The sequence below is a fragment of the Trichomonas vaginalis genome, chromosome I (assembly GCF_026262505.1).
Source record: "Trichomonas vaginalis G3 chromosome I, whole genome shotgun sequence".
In the NCBI taxonomy this organism is placed as follows: Eukaryota; Parabasalia; order Trichomonadida; family Trichomonadidae; genus Trichomonas; species Trichomonas vaginalis.
Window position 1 is genome coordinate 16,552,490 of NC_067203.1, and position 17,736 is coordinate 16,570,225.

At 32.9% G+C, this 17,736-nt stretch overlaps 4 protein-coding genes and 1 non-coding gene across 5 annotated transcripts; 3 read left to right on the top strand and 2 right to left on the bottom strand.

The window, feature by feature from the left end:
• The first annotated feature begins 5 nt into the window (after positions 1 to 5).
• TVAGG3_0997360 lies at positions 6 to 78 on the top strand. The gene has a single exon. It is a non-coding gene; the product is annotated as a tRNA-Ile (tRNA).
• Positions 79 to 542: 464 nt separating this feature from the next.
• On the bottom strand, positions 543 to 2,232 carry TVAGG3_0997370 (glycosyl hydrolase; the record flags this gene model as incomplete). The annotated part of the gene is made up of 1 exon (XM_001581390.1): positions 554 to 2,215. One exon carries the CDS (start codon positions 2,213 to 2,215, stop codon positions 554 to 556), a length of 1,662 nt encoding a protein of 553 aa, XP_001581440.1.
• A 604-nt stretch (positions 2,233 to 2,836) lies between these two features.
• On the bottom strand, positions 2,837 to 3,696 carry TVAGG3_0997380 (uncharacterized protein; the record flags this gene model as incomplete). The annotated part of the gene is made up of 1 exon (XM_001581389.1): positions 2,937 to 3,680. One exon carries the CDS (start codon positions 3,678 to 3,680, stop codon positions 2,937 to 2,939), a length of 744 nt encoding a protein of 247 aa, XP_001581439.1.
• Positions 3,697 to 6,222: 2,526 nt separating this feature from the next.
• On the top strand, positions 6,223 to 7,304 carry TVAGG3_0997390 (cyclin-like family; the record flags this gene model as incomplete). The annotated part of the gene is made up of 1 exon (XM_001581388.1): positions 6,227 to 6,946. The coding sequence occupies one exon, from the start codon at positions 6,227 to 6,229 to the stop codon at positions 6,944 to 6,946; it is 720 nt and encodes a 239-aa protein (XP_001581438.1).
• Positions 7,305 to 8,383: 1,079 nt separating this feature from the next.
• Positions 8,384 to 17,310, top strand: TVAGG3_0997400 (putative ZZ type zinc finger domain containing protein family; the record flags this gene model as incomplete). The annotated part of the gene is made up of 1 exon (XM_001581387.1): positions 8,384 to 16,465. The coding sequence occupies one exon, from the start codon at positions 8,384 to 8,386 to the stop codon at positions 16,463 to 16,465; it is 8,082 nt and encodes a 2,693-aa protein (XP_001581437.1).
• Between the last annotated feature and the right edge of the window lie 426 nt (positions 17,311 to 17,736).

A 17,736-nucleotide genomic window follows, 5' to 3' on the forward strand; every position in this document is an offset into this window, starting at 1 on the left:
AACAAGGTTTCGTAGCTCAGTAGGTAGTGCGTAGTGCTCATAACGCTAAGGTCTTGGGTTCGGGCCCCAGCGGAACCATTTTTTATTTTTAACATTCCCCAGAAGTTTAATATTGATCCACCATTAAATGAGCTCCTACAATTATTAAACGAATAACATAAGCTAAGAAACTTTTTGCCTGCTTCCCAAAACGGAATGGCACTATTTGATGTAATTTCAATGAATATACAGTTGTTTAAGAAACGTTCATTATTTATTGACGCTGTTGTAACATTTTTACTAGAAATAGAACTCTATTTTGGAGAATTTTCGTAAAATTAAATCCCAATGTCATTAGAAGATTGATTAAAGTGTAAATTCTTCAGTTTAAATGTGGTTTCTGGTACTACTTTCTGAAAGTTGTAATCAAAATTCATTGTTTTCAGCAAAAATATCAGAAAATATAACATTTTCAAAGAAAAAAATGTGAAATTTTTTGTGATTTTGACAATTTCGACAGCCTTATTTTAGAAACATGTAAAATATGAATATAATAACTTTTTATTCAATTTATTTAGTACTGGAATGGAACTTTTCCAGTTGCGTTAGCCTTACCAACAAGAACGTTGTAGGCAGCATTCAATGTAACTTGAGTTCTATCGTAACCAATAATATGAGTTGGGAAATCGAAAGCCATTACTTCGTATGGGTCTGTAATCGAGACACTAATTGTATTCTTATTTGCCTGTGTAACATTACCAATTAACCACTGTTGTTTTCTGTAATATTGAGCTCTGTTTGGAACAAGGACAACAGTATCGACTTTTGAAGCGAGATCTTTAGCCTGAGCGATATCTTCTAATGTAGTGTTATAATCGAATTTATAAACTTGTAAATTTGGAATATCATTCTTAAGAATGTCCGAAAGAGTCTTTGTTATCAATGTAGTTTCAGTTACACCTTCTATAACAGCGACTTTCTTTGTTGTATCGAGTGGAATGAGCTTGTTTGTGTCCTTTGCAAGAGTTGAAGCCAATTGTGCAACTCTCTGTGCCTCTTTCTTATCACTCTCGACATCAGCTGATGAAGGATCTGTAGCAGGAAGCATAGCAAGCTTGGTTTTGATGATTCTTAATGCGGCTTGATCAATAATTTTTTCTGGAATTATGTTCTTCTGGACTTGTTCGACAATATATGCAATAACTGAGTAGTATGGATCAGTTCCAACTATATCGCCGCCGCAATCGCAAATTAAATCAATTCCGGATTTAATTGCTGTTGCAATGGATTCGTTGAGGTCTTCCTGCTTGATGGCTTTCATCTGCATACTATCTGTAATAAGAATTCCGTCGTATTTAAGTTGGTTACGTGCGAAATCGACGCATTTCTTGGATTGTGTGCAGGCTGACTCATTATCAATTGGTGTAATAAGGTGGCCGACCATAATTGAATCTACGCCAGATTTAACGGCTTGCTGGAATGGTGGAATATCAATTTCAAGTAATTGGGTCATATTATGGTCAATAGAGGGTAAAGCTTTATGAGAATCAACTGATGTAGCGCCATGACCTGGGAAGTGCTTAGATGTTGTCAAAATTCCGGCTTCGTGATGGCCTTGTATGTAATAGTCGACAAATTTGGAAACATTCTCTGGATTATCGCCGAAAGAGCGGTCACCGATGATTGGGTTCTTAGGGTTGCTGTTTACATCAGATGTTGGAGCGTGGTTCATGTTGACACCAGCAGCACGAAGTTCGGTAGCCATTAACTTAGAGATATTCTTAGCAATATCAAGACTGTCAGTAGCGGCAAGGGACATAGCTCCTGGGAAGACAGTGCAATTCTTGTACATTCTAAGGATTGAGCCCGCTTCTTGGTCGATTGAAATGAAGGCTGGAATTCCGAACTCTTTCATTGAATATTCTTGAAGAGATTTGGAGTATGCAGCTGTTTCTTCAATCGTTCCAAGGTTTCTACCCATCAAAATAAAATTACCAAGTTTGTATTTTTTAAGAATTGCTTTATCACTATCTGTAAGAGTAAGTCCTGAAAGGTCCATTAAGAATAACTGGCCAACTTTTTGTTCAAGTGTAAATTTGGATAATATTTTTTGTGCTCTGCTATTTATGCTGTTTTCGTTAACAATAGTTCTCCAGATAGAAATACTACCTAATATGACGCAAATCAAAACACCAACAATGGTGGTTACGGCTTGCGGATTGACTTTTCGAACCATGTAATTTTTAATTTTTTCAGTACCATCGACAGATTCGCTCTCATAAATTATTATTATAATGGTGATAATTATATATAATTTCAAAATGGCATCTGAAATATGGATTGAAATCGCCTCAACTCATATAAATAATTTTCATAAATTAATTTCTAACATTTATTATATATATTTGATGATTCATTAATATTTAATATGATTTTATTATAATTTTACTGCTTAAATTTTCCAAAAAAAATCTAAAATGGTTGAAAATATTGAGATTTTCAACAAATTTTTTCAATATTTTTGGATTTTTGAATTTTTTTTGGAAATCAAAAAAGATGAATTCTTAATAGGAACCAATAAAAATGCTTTGCTGAATATGAAATTGACGTAATTGTAAAATTCATAACTTTTTCTTTCGATTTGCTGAGAAGTTATGTATAAATATCATACACATTGAACATACATAACTAAGTAATATTATCTACAATTCGAAATCTAACATTTCATCTAAAATTCCTCCGGAATTTGTTAAAAAAGTATCATCCATTTACGCAATGCTTGCGAATCATTCAAAAAGACAAATGTAATATATGTCCTGCTATGAAGATCCAATAAGTTTTAACAATCATATAATAATATTCAAAATCATATATATTTGGGAGATAAATAGATGTAATTTATAAAAACTAGAAGACAATAAAACAATTTAAATATAACAAAATAAAGATCTGCCTATTCAAAATGTGCCTGTATTCCAAGTAGTCGTAGTACTACCAAGACTATTTCTCATTGAAAATCCAGTAACAGGGGTTTCGATTTGAGAAACACGCAATGGTTTAGCATTCATCTGAATTGTACTTTCGATTGTTGAATTTTTAAGTTGACTTCTAACATTAGAAACACCAAGCATTGAAACAGATGCAATTCTAGAGTATGTGCCAAATGTGCTTTTCCATGTATTAGTTTGACTAGGCATGAATTCAAACTTAGCATCATCGAAGCGAGCAGCAGCAGCGAATGACATAGGAACAGGCTGTGGGATTGTTGATAAAGGCGGAATTGTGATTTCTGTAGAAGCACCAGGTCTTGTAGCTGTTTCAATTTGAGTTCTCAAAGTCTGGGTAAATTGAAGATTTTTAGGTCCCGCAATACCGAATGACCCAACAGAAGGGCCAAAGGATGATTTGATGTATGGTTGCAGTGAGCTTGAACCTGATGATGACTGTACCGGAGTGGATCCGGTACTGGAGTCGTAAGATCTGCGTAACGCAGATGGCCTTAATGTTGTTTCTAGAGGTGCGTTTCTTGCAAGAAAGTATCCGCCTCCACCGGCAGGCTCATCTTTCATAGAATTTTTTTGTGCAATTTGTTGGAGAAGCTCTTCTTGGTATGCTTGTTGTCTCTTTCTATTATATTCTCGAGAATTTATTGTTTCTCTTCCAGCCCATAGATGATCACGATTGACATCTTCGCGATACATCAGAGGTAAAAAAACGAATTTACTTTTTTTTTGATTTTGAATAGTTTACAAAAATTTAAATTCTCATATTTTCCATATTCAATCATAAAGTACTCACAAAATCTAGATTGAGAGGCGGTCAATGACTTTTGAGGGGAAATTAACGCATGGAATTTAATATTATTTAGGTTGATATTCTTGCTTATTATTTCATAAAAAAATCTTAAAAATTTCAATATGAAAATTGAAAGCGATTCAAAAAAATTGCTAACATGTAAATTTTAATATCCTATGCATAATTTCATATTTTGAACATTTTTTTTGTTTAAAACTTAAAATTTTGCGAATTTAATATAATTTATAAAATATAATACGTATATATATTTAAAATACACTAAATTTAATTGTTAATTGACGTTTTTGGGAATGAATTTTATCAAAACATGCCTGAATCCGAAAATTTGAAAGAACGAATTACACAATCATATATGTAGAATTCAAAATACAAACTTAAAGATTGTATACGTTTAAAATTATTCAGATTGTGTTTGATTTCCACTCATTCTGTTTCTTTTGAACTCTAACACTAACATTTCATGATGATTACATGATCCATTTATACATGGTTGAATTGTTCCAGATTCTACCAGAAAATCAATCCAAATTTCTCAATGCATTCATGTTGATTGGACAAAATTTAAAATTTATCAGCCTGTTTCCAGAGAAACTCATATATTCCCTAATGAAATGTAATTTTTGCTACATTTATTTCAATCAAATTTCAAAAAATTGACTGCAGAGCTTGAAAAGGTGATGAATCATGTTGTTATTAGATGTACATATTAGATTTACTATTTCCAAAAAAATGCTCAAATTTGAATAGTTTTAGAAAATTTGGAATTACACTCCTTACATTATATATAATTAAATGTTTAAATTTTATTTATTTTTCCCTTTTAATTTTATAACGTGCTCTATCAAAACTAACCTCTCAATTGAAGGCCACAAAATCTAAGTAGTGAGGGTACACAAATTTTGTATGGAGTACGGTTCAATTTTTGAGAGCCTCACTACTTAGATTTTGTGACTACCTTATATGAATCACTGATATTCTTTGAATCTAACCAACATGTACTTTCGATGGGCACTCTGTACTCTCTAATTATACAAAATTACTTTATAATCTCAAGATTCATTTCTTTAGAAAGCTCAATATTAAACTAATCTAATAATGTTTATAGAGCTTACTTAGATATCGTATGAAATCTTGGCTTAAATGCTTGACCTATTAGAATTTGATGAATTTTGATTGAATAAAACATAAATCAATAATGAGTTATCAAGAAGCATATGGATGCATAGTCTATATATTGGCATTAAGATTGATTATGGTTTTCTATGTTTAAATGAAGAATTGAACTTATTATGAAGTTTATGTATATATTTGAAGAAATATAACTGCATGTCGAATAATTGCTGATTGAAATCATGACAAATATAATATGTAAAAGTATGTTATCAATAAGAAAGGATTTAGATCTCAAAATGTTGATTTTGGTTAATTTAATTTCAAAATCGAGAGAGATGTACATGTAAATAATACGGTTGGTGAAAATGAGTGGTAATACGATATATTCTTAATGAAGAGATTGCGTCGAAATGAATTATCATAAAATATAAAAATAAAAAAATAAAATATTCATGTTAAATGTGGGGATAAAGCATTTTAAATAACATCTAGATAAAAACATTTTGAATTAAAATATCGGAATGATTTGATAGAATTCAAAAATTTGAATTTATATTTTGAATTTTCTAATTAGATTATTATCAGTATCAAAGTACTAATCATTATATAAATAGTCGACTAATTAAATTTTGTAATTTTCAGAGGCATTCAATTTAAATTGAATTTACGTTCTCACATCCTCAAAAAATTATAGAAATTGATATGCTGTATCTATTACTATTCATATATAACATCATAATTCAATTTCAGAAGAAAGATTTACTTTCGAGAGTTTAATAGAAATATTGAATATATGTATCAAAATTCGCTTTCAATTTTTTTCAAATCCGAAATTCTTTAGATATTACATTATAGTATCAATTTATATATAAATTTTAAATTTCTCTTGACCATTTATTTTCAATATGTATTTGTGTTGCCGAACAATTATAAACTTTAATCTACTATATTAGGTTATTTGATTTTATCATTTTTAAAAATTTTCCTTTGAAAGTTTTCAATTTTTGCAACTCCTGTTGAAATAAGTATTATTTCATTCGTTTAATAATTTTTTCCTTTTCATATTCAAACAATTTTTCTTAAATTGAAAACCCAATTATTGGAAAATTATCCTAAATCATATTTACAATTATTTTTCCTGAAATAATTTTGTTTTTTCAAATCAATTTTCGTTAAATCTTAATATATACATATTTACTAGTATAATATATGTCACTTTTATATGTGTTTCGATTCTCAATTTAATTGAGACAATTGAGAAGAATTGAATACTTAAGGGCCTCTTTTAAATGTTCGGCTATTTTATCAATTTTTACAAATGCTCTCCCAACAAGTTCAAACCCAATGGACAGAAAAGAATCGTCGTACACTCTGGTTCGTAATGAACAAGACCAAATCAATGCTTAAAATCGATGTCAAGCCAACTATTGCTCAAGCTTTCTACATCTTACAAACATACTTTAGGCAAACACCAGAAAACGAGATCAAAATTCTCTCGCTTGCTGCAGCTTCACTTGCTATCTCTACAAAGCTCAAAGAGCACTACTTATCCATCCAAAACATTTTACAGGCCTTAATCAGAGTTTGCGCTTCTATTCCTACATCAGCCACAAGATCTCTTATCAACGGATTCGAATATTCCTCTACATTCTACCCAACAGATGCCGAAGTTGAAATTGTTAAGTCTGCTGAAATCGAACTCATGTCTGCTCTTAACTTCCAATTTGATATCGAGCTCCCATTCCAATACCTCGACGAATGGGAAGACGAGATCAAGGAGCACATCCCAGTTGAGAAGCAGCCATCCTTCATCCAGAAGTGCCAACTCGACGTTTGCCTTATCCTCTGCAGCGAATCCTGCGTTGATGTCCCAGCTGAAGTTGCTGCCGCAGCTGCAATTGACGATGTCTTCGCTAAGGAGCTTCAAAAGGATTCTACTTTCGACAAGAAGATATCCGCTAAGTACGGAAATGGCGTTTACAACGTTGCTCTCGAATGCATCCACAAGGAAAGTGCACTTACAGCTCAGCGCGCTTGAAATTGTGATTTTGTTTGTTTATTTATTGTTTGATTTTAAATTTTGTTTGTATGTATTTTATTAATTATCAATAATTGTTTTTCAACTCGATCTCTTAAAACGATGAGAATTCTGAAAGATTCGTCAATTCCTTTTTTCGTAAATATCATTAGATTCCTCAAGCCATTATGGAATATTTAAGATTCTCTTGTGTAAAGCCCGATTCTACGCATAGATCTAATTACAATGAATATAATCTATCTGATTAAGGCCTTTATCTTGCTATATTGTTGCATGCTAAGTTCGGTCAACGATAGAAATTGAGTGGAAATTAATCGTCGAGGAAGTGTGATTATGTAAAGTAAAAAAATGTTGTGGGATTTTTAATATTATATATTATTTTATAATAAAAATTTTTTGAGTCATTTTAAGAAGCACATATAATTTTTTGAATTTAAAAATTAAAGTAGTGTCAAACGAATTTATCACTTAATTTAATACTCAGATTTCTTAAAATTAATGAAAAAAGGTTTTCTGAGAACTTTTGAGAATGGTTTTCAAATTCCATTATTGAAAATATATAGGTATTGTATGAAATTCAAACTCTATATTTATTAAAATTCTAAATTTTTAATAAAATAACTTTTCAGAGGAATATGATTTTGAATGGTTGATGAATAAGTATAAAAATGTCTACGATTTTAAGGAGGGAATTGTTCCTTATGAGGAATACATCATAACTATATACCTCATAAGGAACAATTCCCTCTTGATAGCTGGGAAACTTTCTCTGAATAACTTATCATTTGGAGAAAGTTCCCCAGCTATCTATTAGGAACTAAAGGCTATGAGGCACTAATATATAATCAGTGCCTCATAGCCTTTAGTTTCCTATTAAAAACGAGAAAACTTGTTCGAAATGATAAACAATTTCGAACAAGTTTTCTCATTTTAAGGAGGGAATTGTTCCTTATGAGGTATACATCATAACTATATACCTCATAAGGAACAATTCCCTCTTGATATCCTGGATATTTTTGAATATATTTTTTTAATTAAAGTTCTCAAAAGTATTATCAAAAGTGATTTTTTAAAAATATCTCCAATTAATTAACTAATTAAAAGTATTATATTTTTAAAATTAAATAGTTTTTCAATTTTTTTGAAGGAATTGAGATACTTCCCACGACAACAAAATTGAGAGGTTTACATTATGACTGATCTTAGCATGCAACAATATCATATATTCTTTGGCCAATACTATAATATTCTTGGGCTATTTGTTCTATTCGTTTGAGTTCAAATCATATTTTTTTCGATTTATGCTGAAAACATTAAGATAATCATGTAGTTATATGGAATAATTTGCTTTATATCATAAAATATGTCTATATATTATGTTTGTTTCATGTCAACAATTTTTTATAGATTTTTTTTTATCATCAATTATCGTCTTTGATGCAGGAACTCTCAGGAATATTGTCTAAATTCGGTCCTGGAGTTGCCTACGGAACAGACACTATTCAATCATTAATTAATGGTGTCGCAGACGTTGATTATTCAGCACTAATTCGTGCATTTCCAACTTTAGTAAATCCATCAACAGATTCTAGGCATTATCCAAACGACGAATTTCTAGAATTAGATCAAATACGTGAAAATATTCTCCAAAATATTGAATATTTTCTCGAAGTTGAAGATCCTCAGTATCCTTCAATACAAAATGAGGTTTTACCAGAAATAGAAGCACCAATTCACGTTATATATAATATATTTTTACCAATAATCGAAAAAATTACAACAACTAACCCAGAACCAATTCTCAAAGTCTTGAATCAATTATCTTCAATGTTATCGAAGTCAAGTTTCGAAGAAAATTGGGACCTTCCACTTATTACTAATAGGTTATTACTGTGGATGTCTTCAATCATCGAAAAATCTGATTGTCCCCCAGAAGTTGTAAAGAAAATCATCGAATTATGGGTACAAATCATTGAATCAACTCATAGATCAGAGTACATTATTAGACTAGCTCAATGCTGGTTTAAGAACCCCAATGTTTCTATTGATTACGATATTTCAAATTTATTAAAGTTAATTAAGAAAAATTATCGCATGACAACTTTCGCAGACTATGCCATTACGAATACAAACAAGCTTTATCTTCACGAAATCATGCCAGAATCGACATCTAAACCTACATCGTTAAAAGAAGTTAGACAACGCAGAATAGCTGCCTGGAAAGGATTTTTATATGTTGCTGAACCAACGACAGGTCTTACAAAGTTCGGAACTGGCATTTTAGGTACAGTTTTTGCATCAAATGAAAGATCTTCAGGTGTTTGCATTAACTGCGATATACATTCAATCTGCGTATGTAACAATCATCTTTTACTCGGTTTCCAAGGCCAAGCAAAGGGAACAATTGATGTTATGAGTATAGAATCACTAGAAAGACTCGGCCAATTAGAATGCGATACGCCAATCCCACAAGGACCATTTACAGCTGCTGGAGATATGCTTTACATTATTTCAAAGTCAATTCTTTATTGTTATGAGAAACATGGAATGAAAATCACCTTAAAATCACAAAAAGGCCTCATCAGACCAGAGAGAGAATTTTTCCCAGTCGCATTACCAAGAGATTACGAGAAATACGTCTCTTTAATAACAGATGGTTTAGTTATTGGAATTGTCTTCGCTCCATATTTAATTGGCAACAACGAGAACCCATTATACCACCAGTACAATATAAGCACAGGTGAATTAATGCTTACAGATTCACTTTTACAGGAAAATTTATCATCTCTTTATGTTGCAGTTGATATTGAAGGCAATACTATCATCGAAGCTCCATATTGGGACACAGTTTTTGTTTCTAACCTATCTCCTGTATACAAATTCCTTCAAGATTACACTTTGGACAAAATTGAGCTTCCAAGCGGAAATATTCCACTCCAAATGATGAATGCCATACTTCCTCTTTTAGCTTCTCGCGTTTCCTTGAAGCTAATGGACTTATCTCAGATTTTTGCCATTCAAAATACAGATATCGTTTTTGATCTCATAGATTTGATGAAAGAAGATGAAAGATATAATGTTTTCGCCGACGCAGCCGTCTCAATCATTGCGATTTTCGAATACCAGGCCTCGGAATACCATACATATGATGTTCAAGACATAATGGACATATTGGAATTGAAGAACGTCAGTTCCATATCACGTATAAACTTTATGAAAGCGTTTGTCAGAGGTTTTAAGAAGAATTTCCTCATGACTACGTCAGATTGTCTAAAAATCATAGAAATTCTGACACCATATGAAGTTTCAATGATATTCTCTGACGGTTTTCATGATATTTATGGGTTTTTATTGGCAATTTTAAATGAACCAGGAGAAAGAGTTTTAGAGTACTTAAAGAACAACTTATCAACACAGTATTCCTTCCTTAATGCGATGACATTCTCTTTACTTCGTGGAGCTTTAGTAGATTACGTCATATCTCCATCTGCTGCAGTTCCTCTCTTCAAATGCATTAAAAATGCAAATCCATATGTGCTTCCAACACTTCTAGCTCCAATTCTTCCATTATTGAACCAAATGCTCGAAGAAGATGCAATTGTTGCAGTTGTATTTCCTCAATTATCAACAATTTTGGCTTCTTTGGAAGGTCTATGCTCAGCAAATCACTTGGCTAAGTACGCTAAGAAGCATTTCGAAAGCAGAGTTTCAAATCATTTTATTGAAACAACAGTTATCGATGAATCGCCACATCCATACGAAAATAATTCGAGCTACATCCATCCATATCATTTCCCAGGCGCTGTTCGAATAACAATTAGTTTTGACCCACAAACAAGTACAGAAGAAGATTGCGACTTTTTACAGATCTTTTCTGATATCGATTGCCAGGAACCGATCTGTCCAAAACTCAGTGGACCATACTCCAAATGGGAAAATATAATTGTTAACTCTCAACGCTTAATTTTCAAATTTACATCTGATCCTTCTTTGAATGATTATGGCTACAAGGCCTACATATCCGTAAAATCATTCTCAACGACATTGGCCTACAAATCACCCCAGATTTTCTATGATTTGAGCCGTGCGATATTTTTGATGTTATTAAATGTCTCGAAGAGGTATGATTCACCTCCGGAAGGCTTCAGTCCAGAGACTTTTTCATTTCCAAGAGGTCTCCAACCTGTTCCGTTCACTAAACAAGACGCTAAAGAAATTGTTATGAAAATTTGCAAGAAATTCAACCAAAAACACGAAGAATGGGTTGATGAGATTATTGCCATGCTCGATCCAATCTCCTGTTTCCCTATTGCTTATACATATCTCAATTATATTTACGAAAATTGCACAGAAGACGATGGAGACATATACTATCTGTTGAACCTTGCTTCAATGCATCCAACAGTTGCAGAAGAATTGCACCACGATATCACAGAAATGTTTAGCGAAATTGGAGCACTTTTGATGCAGAATACTTTAGGATTACAAGGTGAAATGTACAATTTCCTGTTTTCTGCCCTTAAAACTTCGAAAGGACAAAAGTTTGCCATTACTTCTTTCAAAGAAGCTGGAATTCTTTGCGAAAACAACAATCCAACCTTCGAAGTTATCCTACAAGCAGCTACAAAGATCCAGATTTGTTTATCTATCATTGGACCTCATATTCTCGAAGAAATTCCAGATGTTGTTCCAAAATTCTTAGCAGCATATCGAAATATCATCATATCGGTATCAGCACCATCAATATTATCCCTTAATGAGAAGATACCATTGATATTTACTGAAATTGCTAAGACAAATAAAATTGATTCTCCATTCTTCAAATGCGTAAGAGATAACTTAGCTCTTGTTACTCCAACATCACCAACAAACACAAATCCGTTCGTTTTGTTCGCTCTTCTCATTACTTTGAACCTTGAATCAACTCCAGATAATAATGATTTTGTTTTATCAGTAATTTTGCTGTCATTGCACTTCAACACGACACAAATAATTCCTTTGATACAACAAATCCTTAAGAAGTTCACTCTGGCAACTTCTATCGTTGAAAAACCGGAAATTGTCGGAATTTTGGAGTCAATTGGCAAAGGATTTCAATTTAATGTATTCGAATCGACAGAACACGAGTTATTTGATGTCGGTCCATCATTTTCTTTCGCGAGAGCCACAATTGTCAGAAGAATTCTCGATGAAAAGAAGATCAACCAACTTGTAGACATAATAAACAAACACGATAAAGCCGCAAGTCTCGGAGCATTGTTAGTTTTGAGTTGCTGTAGTTTTCCACCTCACATTAACCAACAAGTTCGAATTAAATCGACAGGACAACAATCCACGATTTGTTCGATGGATTACTTGGAATATAGGTTCCGGAATGAGGATGGATTTTCATTTTCTCTGCCTGCTTTCGATGTTTCGTCGTTCGAATTCACTGAAATTCCTTTTGTTCCAATAATGCCGAAGAGAATCGGTCACGTTTCTCAAGAATTGATCGACGCTTTACTCGATTGCACTGAACAGGATGACATAGAGTCTAAATTCGCTAGATCTGCCCTTGCAGAACTATCTTATAACACTCCACTTCCATTAGATTTGTCAGAATCATTCAGTCTATCGGCCAATTCAACAACCGTTAATAGCCAGAACGAATTGTCCGATGATTCTGATATTAAAATCGAGAATTTGGCAAATAATGAAAATAATGATCTCCGAAACTCCCAAAAATTCGATATCAAATCTGAAAATAGCATGGACAGATTCGAGAGAAGCGTAATCAAGTCAGAAAGTACTGAAAGATTTGAGAACATTTACAAATTAATGATGAAGAAGAGCGGAATCAAGTTAGAACTAAGGCATTTCTGCGAAGGAGACACATACGTTTGCAATAAGAGCATCCCATGCTTCAGTGTTAAATGTATGCCGAATATGACAATTGGATATTGCAGTGGAAAGGCCAAAACGACATTCCAATCATTTAAAGTCAATATAACTAATGAAGGAATGATCAATTTGCCGGCGGCTGTCTCTCAAACTGTTGTTAAATTAGAAAGTGACAATATAATCATCGGATTCTTTGGCCAATACAAACAATTGTTCATACAATCGGGAGATATTTTCGTTATGCCACCTGTTTTCTTATCAATCATGGAAGATCCTTGTCCATTTGTTGTATCTCAAAAAGAACCTCAAGATTTCAATCCAAATCCGAAAATCCATGCATTCCTCATGAAGAGAATCCTTCCTGTTTCATCTGTTTTCAGCCACGTCGTTGCAAATAACCAATTATACTCATTATTCTTAGACGAACTTAGATTTAATGGAGTTTCTCCATCACAGACCCATTTCCTCCCTGAAATCTCTAACAAATCTAAGTTTACTTACCTGGAATTCAATTTATCAGCTGATTCCATCAAAGTTTGCGTTCATCCGAATACAATGAGAGCTGTAAGAATATACGAATACACAATAGAGAAACCAGTGATCACGAAAACTTTCGGACTTTACATAAGTATTGAAAAGTCGATCGTTTTCCTCACAAATTGTGGTCAAATAATTGAAGACTCTGTTTTCAAGATAAACATCAATTCTCCAATTACCGTTGGCTTTGAAATGAAATGCGCGGAAAAATTAAAGGTAAATACAGGTTTCGCTCCATTTATTTACGATATTAAGAAACCAAAAGAGTTCAACAACCTAAAGAACTTCAAATCGACCATGAACTCCGATTGCATTCCATATTCCTTCGAGCCAGTCTTCCAAGGCAAGATTCCTTTCGAATTACAAACAGTTAACGGCGAAAGCCAACACAAAAGCGAGGTAGAATTCGAAAGGCCATGTATATTAACAGCTGCGGACATTGATGCCAAGTTATACCACAGATCAGCTGTATTTACTCAAATTCCAAACACAGACAAAGCATCTGTTCGTTTATTCAACGCCAGGAGCCAAACCCGGATATCTCTCGACCTTCCAATGCGTTACATTTACTCTTTGGCCGATTGCATCGAGCCATTAAATGTTTTCGCAGCCTATGAACGCATGCAAAGGACATTAAAGCCATATTTGAGTCCTTCCCTTTTCTTCCAGCCAACGGAGATGATGCAGAAAGGCCTTACAATGCTTACAACCGATTTACAACAAGATTTCTTTTCGAACAGGATGAAACAAGAAAACATGTTGATTTATATCCTGTCCGTGATGCAGAACATCGACCAATTCGATGACGACATCAAACTAGAAAAGGTTGTAATCCAAGCAGCAACTATTTTAGGCGTTGACGATTTCACCTCTTTGTGTTGTGAAACATTAAGTCCAATTTTCGCTCATGTTTCTGTCAAAAAACAGAAAATTTTCAGAAATTTAGTTCAAAAAAGTATCAAAAGTTTATTATTTGACAGAAAATTGGAACTTGTTGTTTGCAGCAACAGACACAACGATGTATTAGTAGAGATAGAAAGGAGAAATGCCGATGCTATCTACGTGAAATTCTCCGACAACAATTTGAATTTGCCATTAATTGCAAATTCATACAACCAAGAATATGTATTATGTTATGAACATCAGAATGAAATTTCGCAAATGACAATGCTTGGTGACATGTTCACCATTACTAATTTGTCACCAGAAAGCATTGCATTTCTTGAAATTTATCCAATACAAATGGACAAATTCGAAGAAAACCATTATTTCAGATTGAGTTTGCAATTGATTTCTTTTGTTATCAGTCATTGCGAGAGATTGAACTTAAAGAACATCTTGCACGAACTGATCTTCATTCCTTTGTTCGAGCGCTGCATGTCCCGCAAATTGTTGTTGTTTGGAAACATAATTTCCGAATGGTTCCTTCGAATTATTTCTCTGAATTTGTTGACAGACGAATACAAAGAGAAATACGCAAAACTAATTAACTTGGAAACACTTTTGTTAATAAGGGATTCCAAATTAGCAATTAGTTTATGCATATTTAGCTTGTACGTCTATGTAGGAAGCGGAAAGAACGAACACCAAATCAGAGAAAGACTCGTAAACATAATAGAACCATTCTTAGAAAAACAAAATGAAAATACAGCGGCTGCTAAATTGTTCAGAAGAATCGCAGCTGATTTCATGTCACCTTTTGCTGTTTCACCTTCGATGTTCCCATTTTTAAGACAGGTGAGACCACCTCTAATCACAAGTTTCTCATTTGAAGCTTTGATCAAATCCCGCAAATACCAAAAGAAGTTTTCTTTCGTTCCTGATTTAGAAGACAAGAAACCACAAACTTCTGTGATAAATTTGCAGGATAATTCGAGGGTTTACGTGCAATTGAGCGAAGAAAACATTCAGCCAGGAAAGATTAAGTTCGGAAGAGATGAAATAACTAATTCCGGATTTATTGAATTGGATGACGAAGAAGAAGAAATCGAGTTTTCAATACAAAGAGATGAAGTGACATCAAATTTGGTCGCAGAAGTTTACACGGAAAAAGAAAATGAACACCCGAGTTATTCATCATTTTTGAAGATATTTACTATCTACAAAGAACTCAAAGACCAATGGACATCAAAGGATGAAGCAATGGCAACTGCTTTGGCAACTTGTTTGATGGAAAACGAGAATTTGCTGATTTTTGATGACAGTTATTTCTCCAAATTTTTCCCAACAGTTTCCGTTGAATCTTCTCGATTTAGAGTTTCTCTTTTGATGCTGTTAATTAAGTCATCAGCCCCAGCAAATCCTGATTTCCCGATGACTCCTGGTTTCTCACATTATCTTCCTTTTCTTTCGAGTATTTCGATGCCACACGACGATTTAATGGCCAAACAACAAGTCTGCGGATATGTCCCGATTTCCATTGTTTCTCTCACGAATTTCTACGTAAGAGCTGCTCAACAATTCGCTACTTACGGAGTATTCCCAGGAGAAAACTTCATCAGGGACATTCAGTTGCTAAATATCAAAGATTTGGCAACGATTTTGAGAGTCGTCAGACAAGCGAAAGACGACATTTTCGAACAGCCTTTGTTCACTGATGAATCCGCTTTGATTCCACGATCAAACGCCACAAGTTTGGACGAGTTGATTGCATTCCTTGGATTTGGATTCCACATGATGATGAATGCGAGTGCAGGAAGAAGTTTGCCGTTGCCTGTTTCCGCTGTTGTAATTCGTTACGCGTTTGGAGGACAGATAATTAATGATGACTTCTTCGATATAGATCCGGAATTCGCACAAGCAGAGCCGACAAAGGCTGCAATCAATGAGAGATTGGAGCCAATCATGCCGCAGTTGAGAGCAATCAGATGCGGTGTACAAATGGCACAAGGACCAAGAAAAGTATTCGATGTAAATAACCCAATTTTCCCATGGTTAGTTCAGATTTTACCATTGACATTCCCAAGAATTGTCAAGGATAAGTGTTCGCCAATGATCATTCCTAAACTAAGAGAAGAAATGTTTATCAAGAAAGTTTCATTGTTAGATGAAGATGAAGACAAAGAAAAAACTATTTTGGATATTCTCCAAAAGTTGTTGTAATTTAATATTTTTTTATTTATTTGTTATAATTTAAAGTAAACAAAAAGAAGTTATATATCTTTTGTTAAATAAACAGATACAACTTTCAGATTGCTCAGATTTATTAATCATAATCAATATAATGTATATTTAAATTATTTATCTTGATTATGATTAATTTAATTTGAAGTTCTATGAATTTAAACTCATTAACTTTTGTTCTAATTAATGATGAAGATAATGATATAACTCTGTTTGTCATAAAGAATTGTTCCAATCAGAAGAAGTATATATCCTAAAATAACATCGTAGCAATAGAAAACATACATATGATTCTTGAAGAATAAAAGTAAACCAACAGGAACAACAGCAACTATCAATTCTGTCCTTGTAAATATATCATTTTGTTTCTCCAATTGCTTCGAATAACTCGTTCATGAAATTATCTCTGAAATCTCTAAAACCACAAACTAACATATAGAACAATATCATGCATGTTAGACCTGGCCAAAAAATTCCTAAGAACTTTAAACTATCTTTGTTCGTCAATGATATTCTTTCTGTTCTGCATCTAACATCTTCTTCATTTGGAGGAGGAATAAGTTCAATAAAGAAAGTAAATAAGCATAGAATTGGGAAGAAAATGACACCAAAAAGTGCTGGCATCCAAAACTCACTAATACAATTATTAACTAATGATCTTCCGATTGTTTTAATGATAGCATATGAGATAATGAACGATATGCACATTCCACAACTCAAGACTTCTGATGTTCTTGGGACTTGTAAGTTCCATATATTTTAAACCGATATCCTAGCTAGAGATTGGCCAATTCATGCCCTACTTAGTGATTGAAATGTTAATTTCTCATTGATGTTGTAAAATTAATTGATATCAATATTCCATTAATCATGAAATTAAAGGAATATATCATGGTTAATTTGTTATGAGCTCTAACTTATGCATTCATTTCTTTTTTTTTTAAAAACTCATATCAAACAGGATTAATGTGTTTTTATGATCTATAAGCACATGTATACTTATTTGGTATAAAAATGAAATTGGAATGTAGAATCAAATCAACAATTTCCTTGAATGACTTACTTTTTATAAGCTCAAAGTTAAATTCAGAATTTCCTCTCTAAATGGATACATATTCATGCAACAAATTAATTTGACATAGCAATTCTATGTCCAAAAATTGAAAAGTCCCGCCAAAAAACAGGAAAAAATAATTGTATTTACATTCGATTTCTAATACTTCTATATCATAAAAAATTTGTAAGCACAT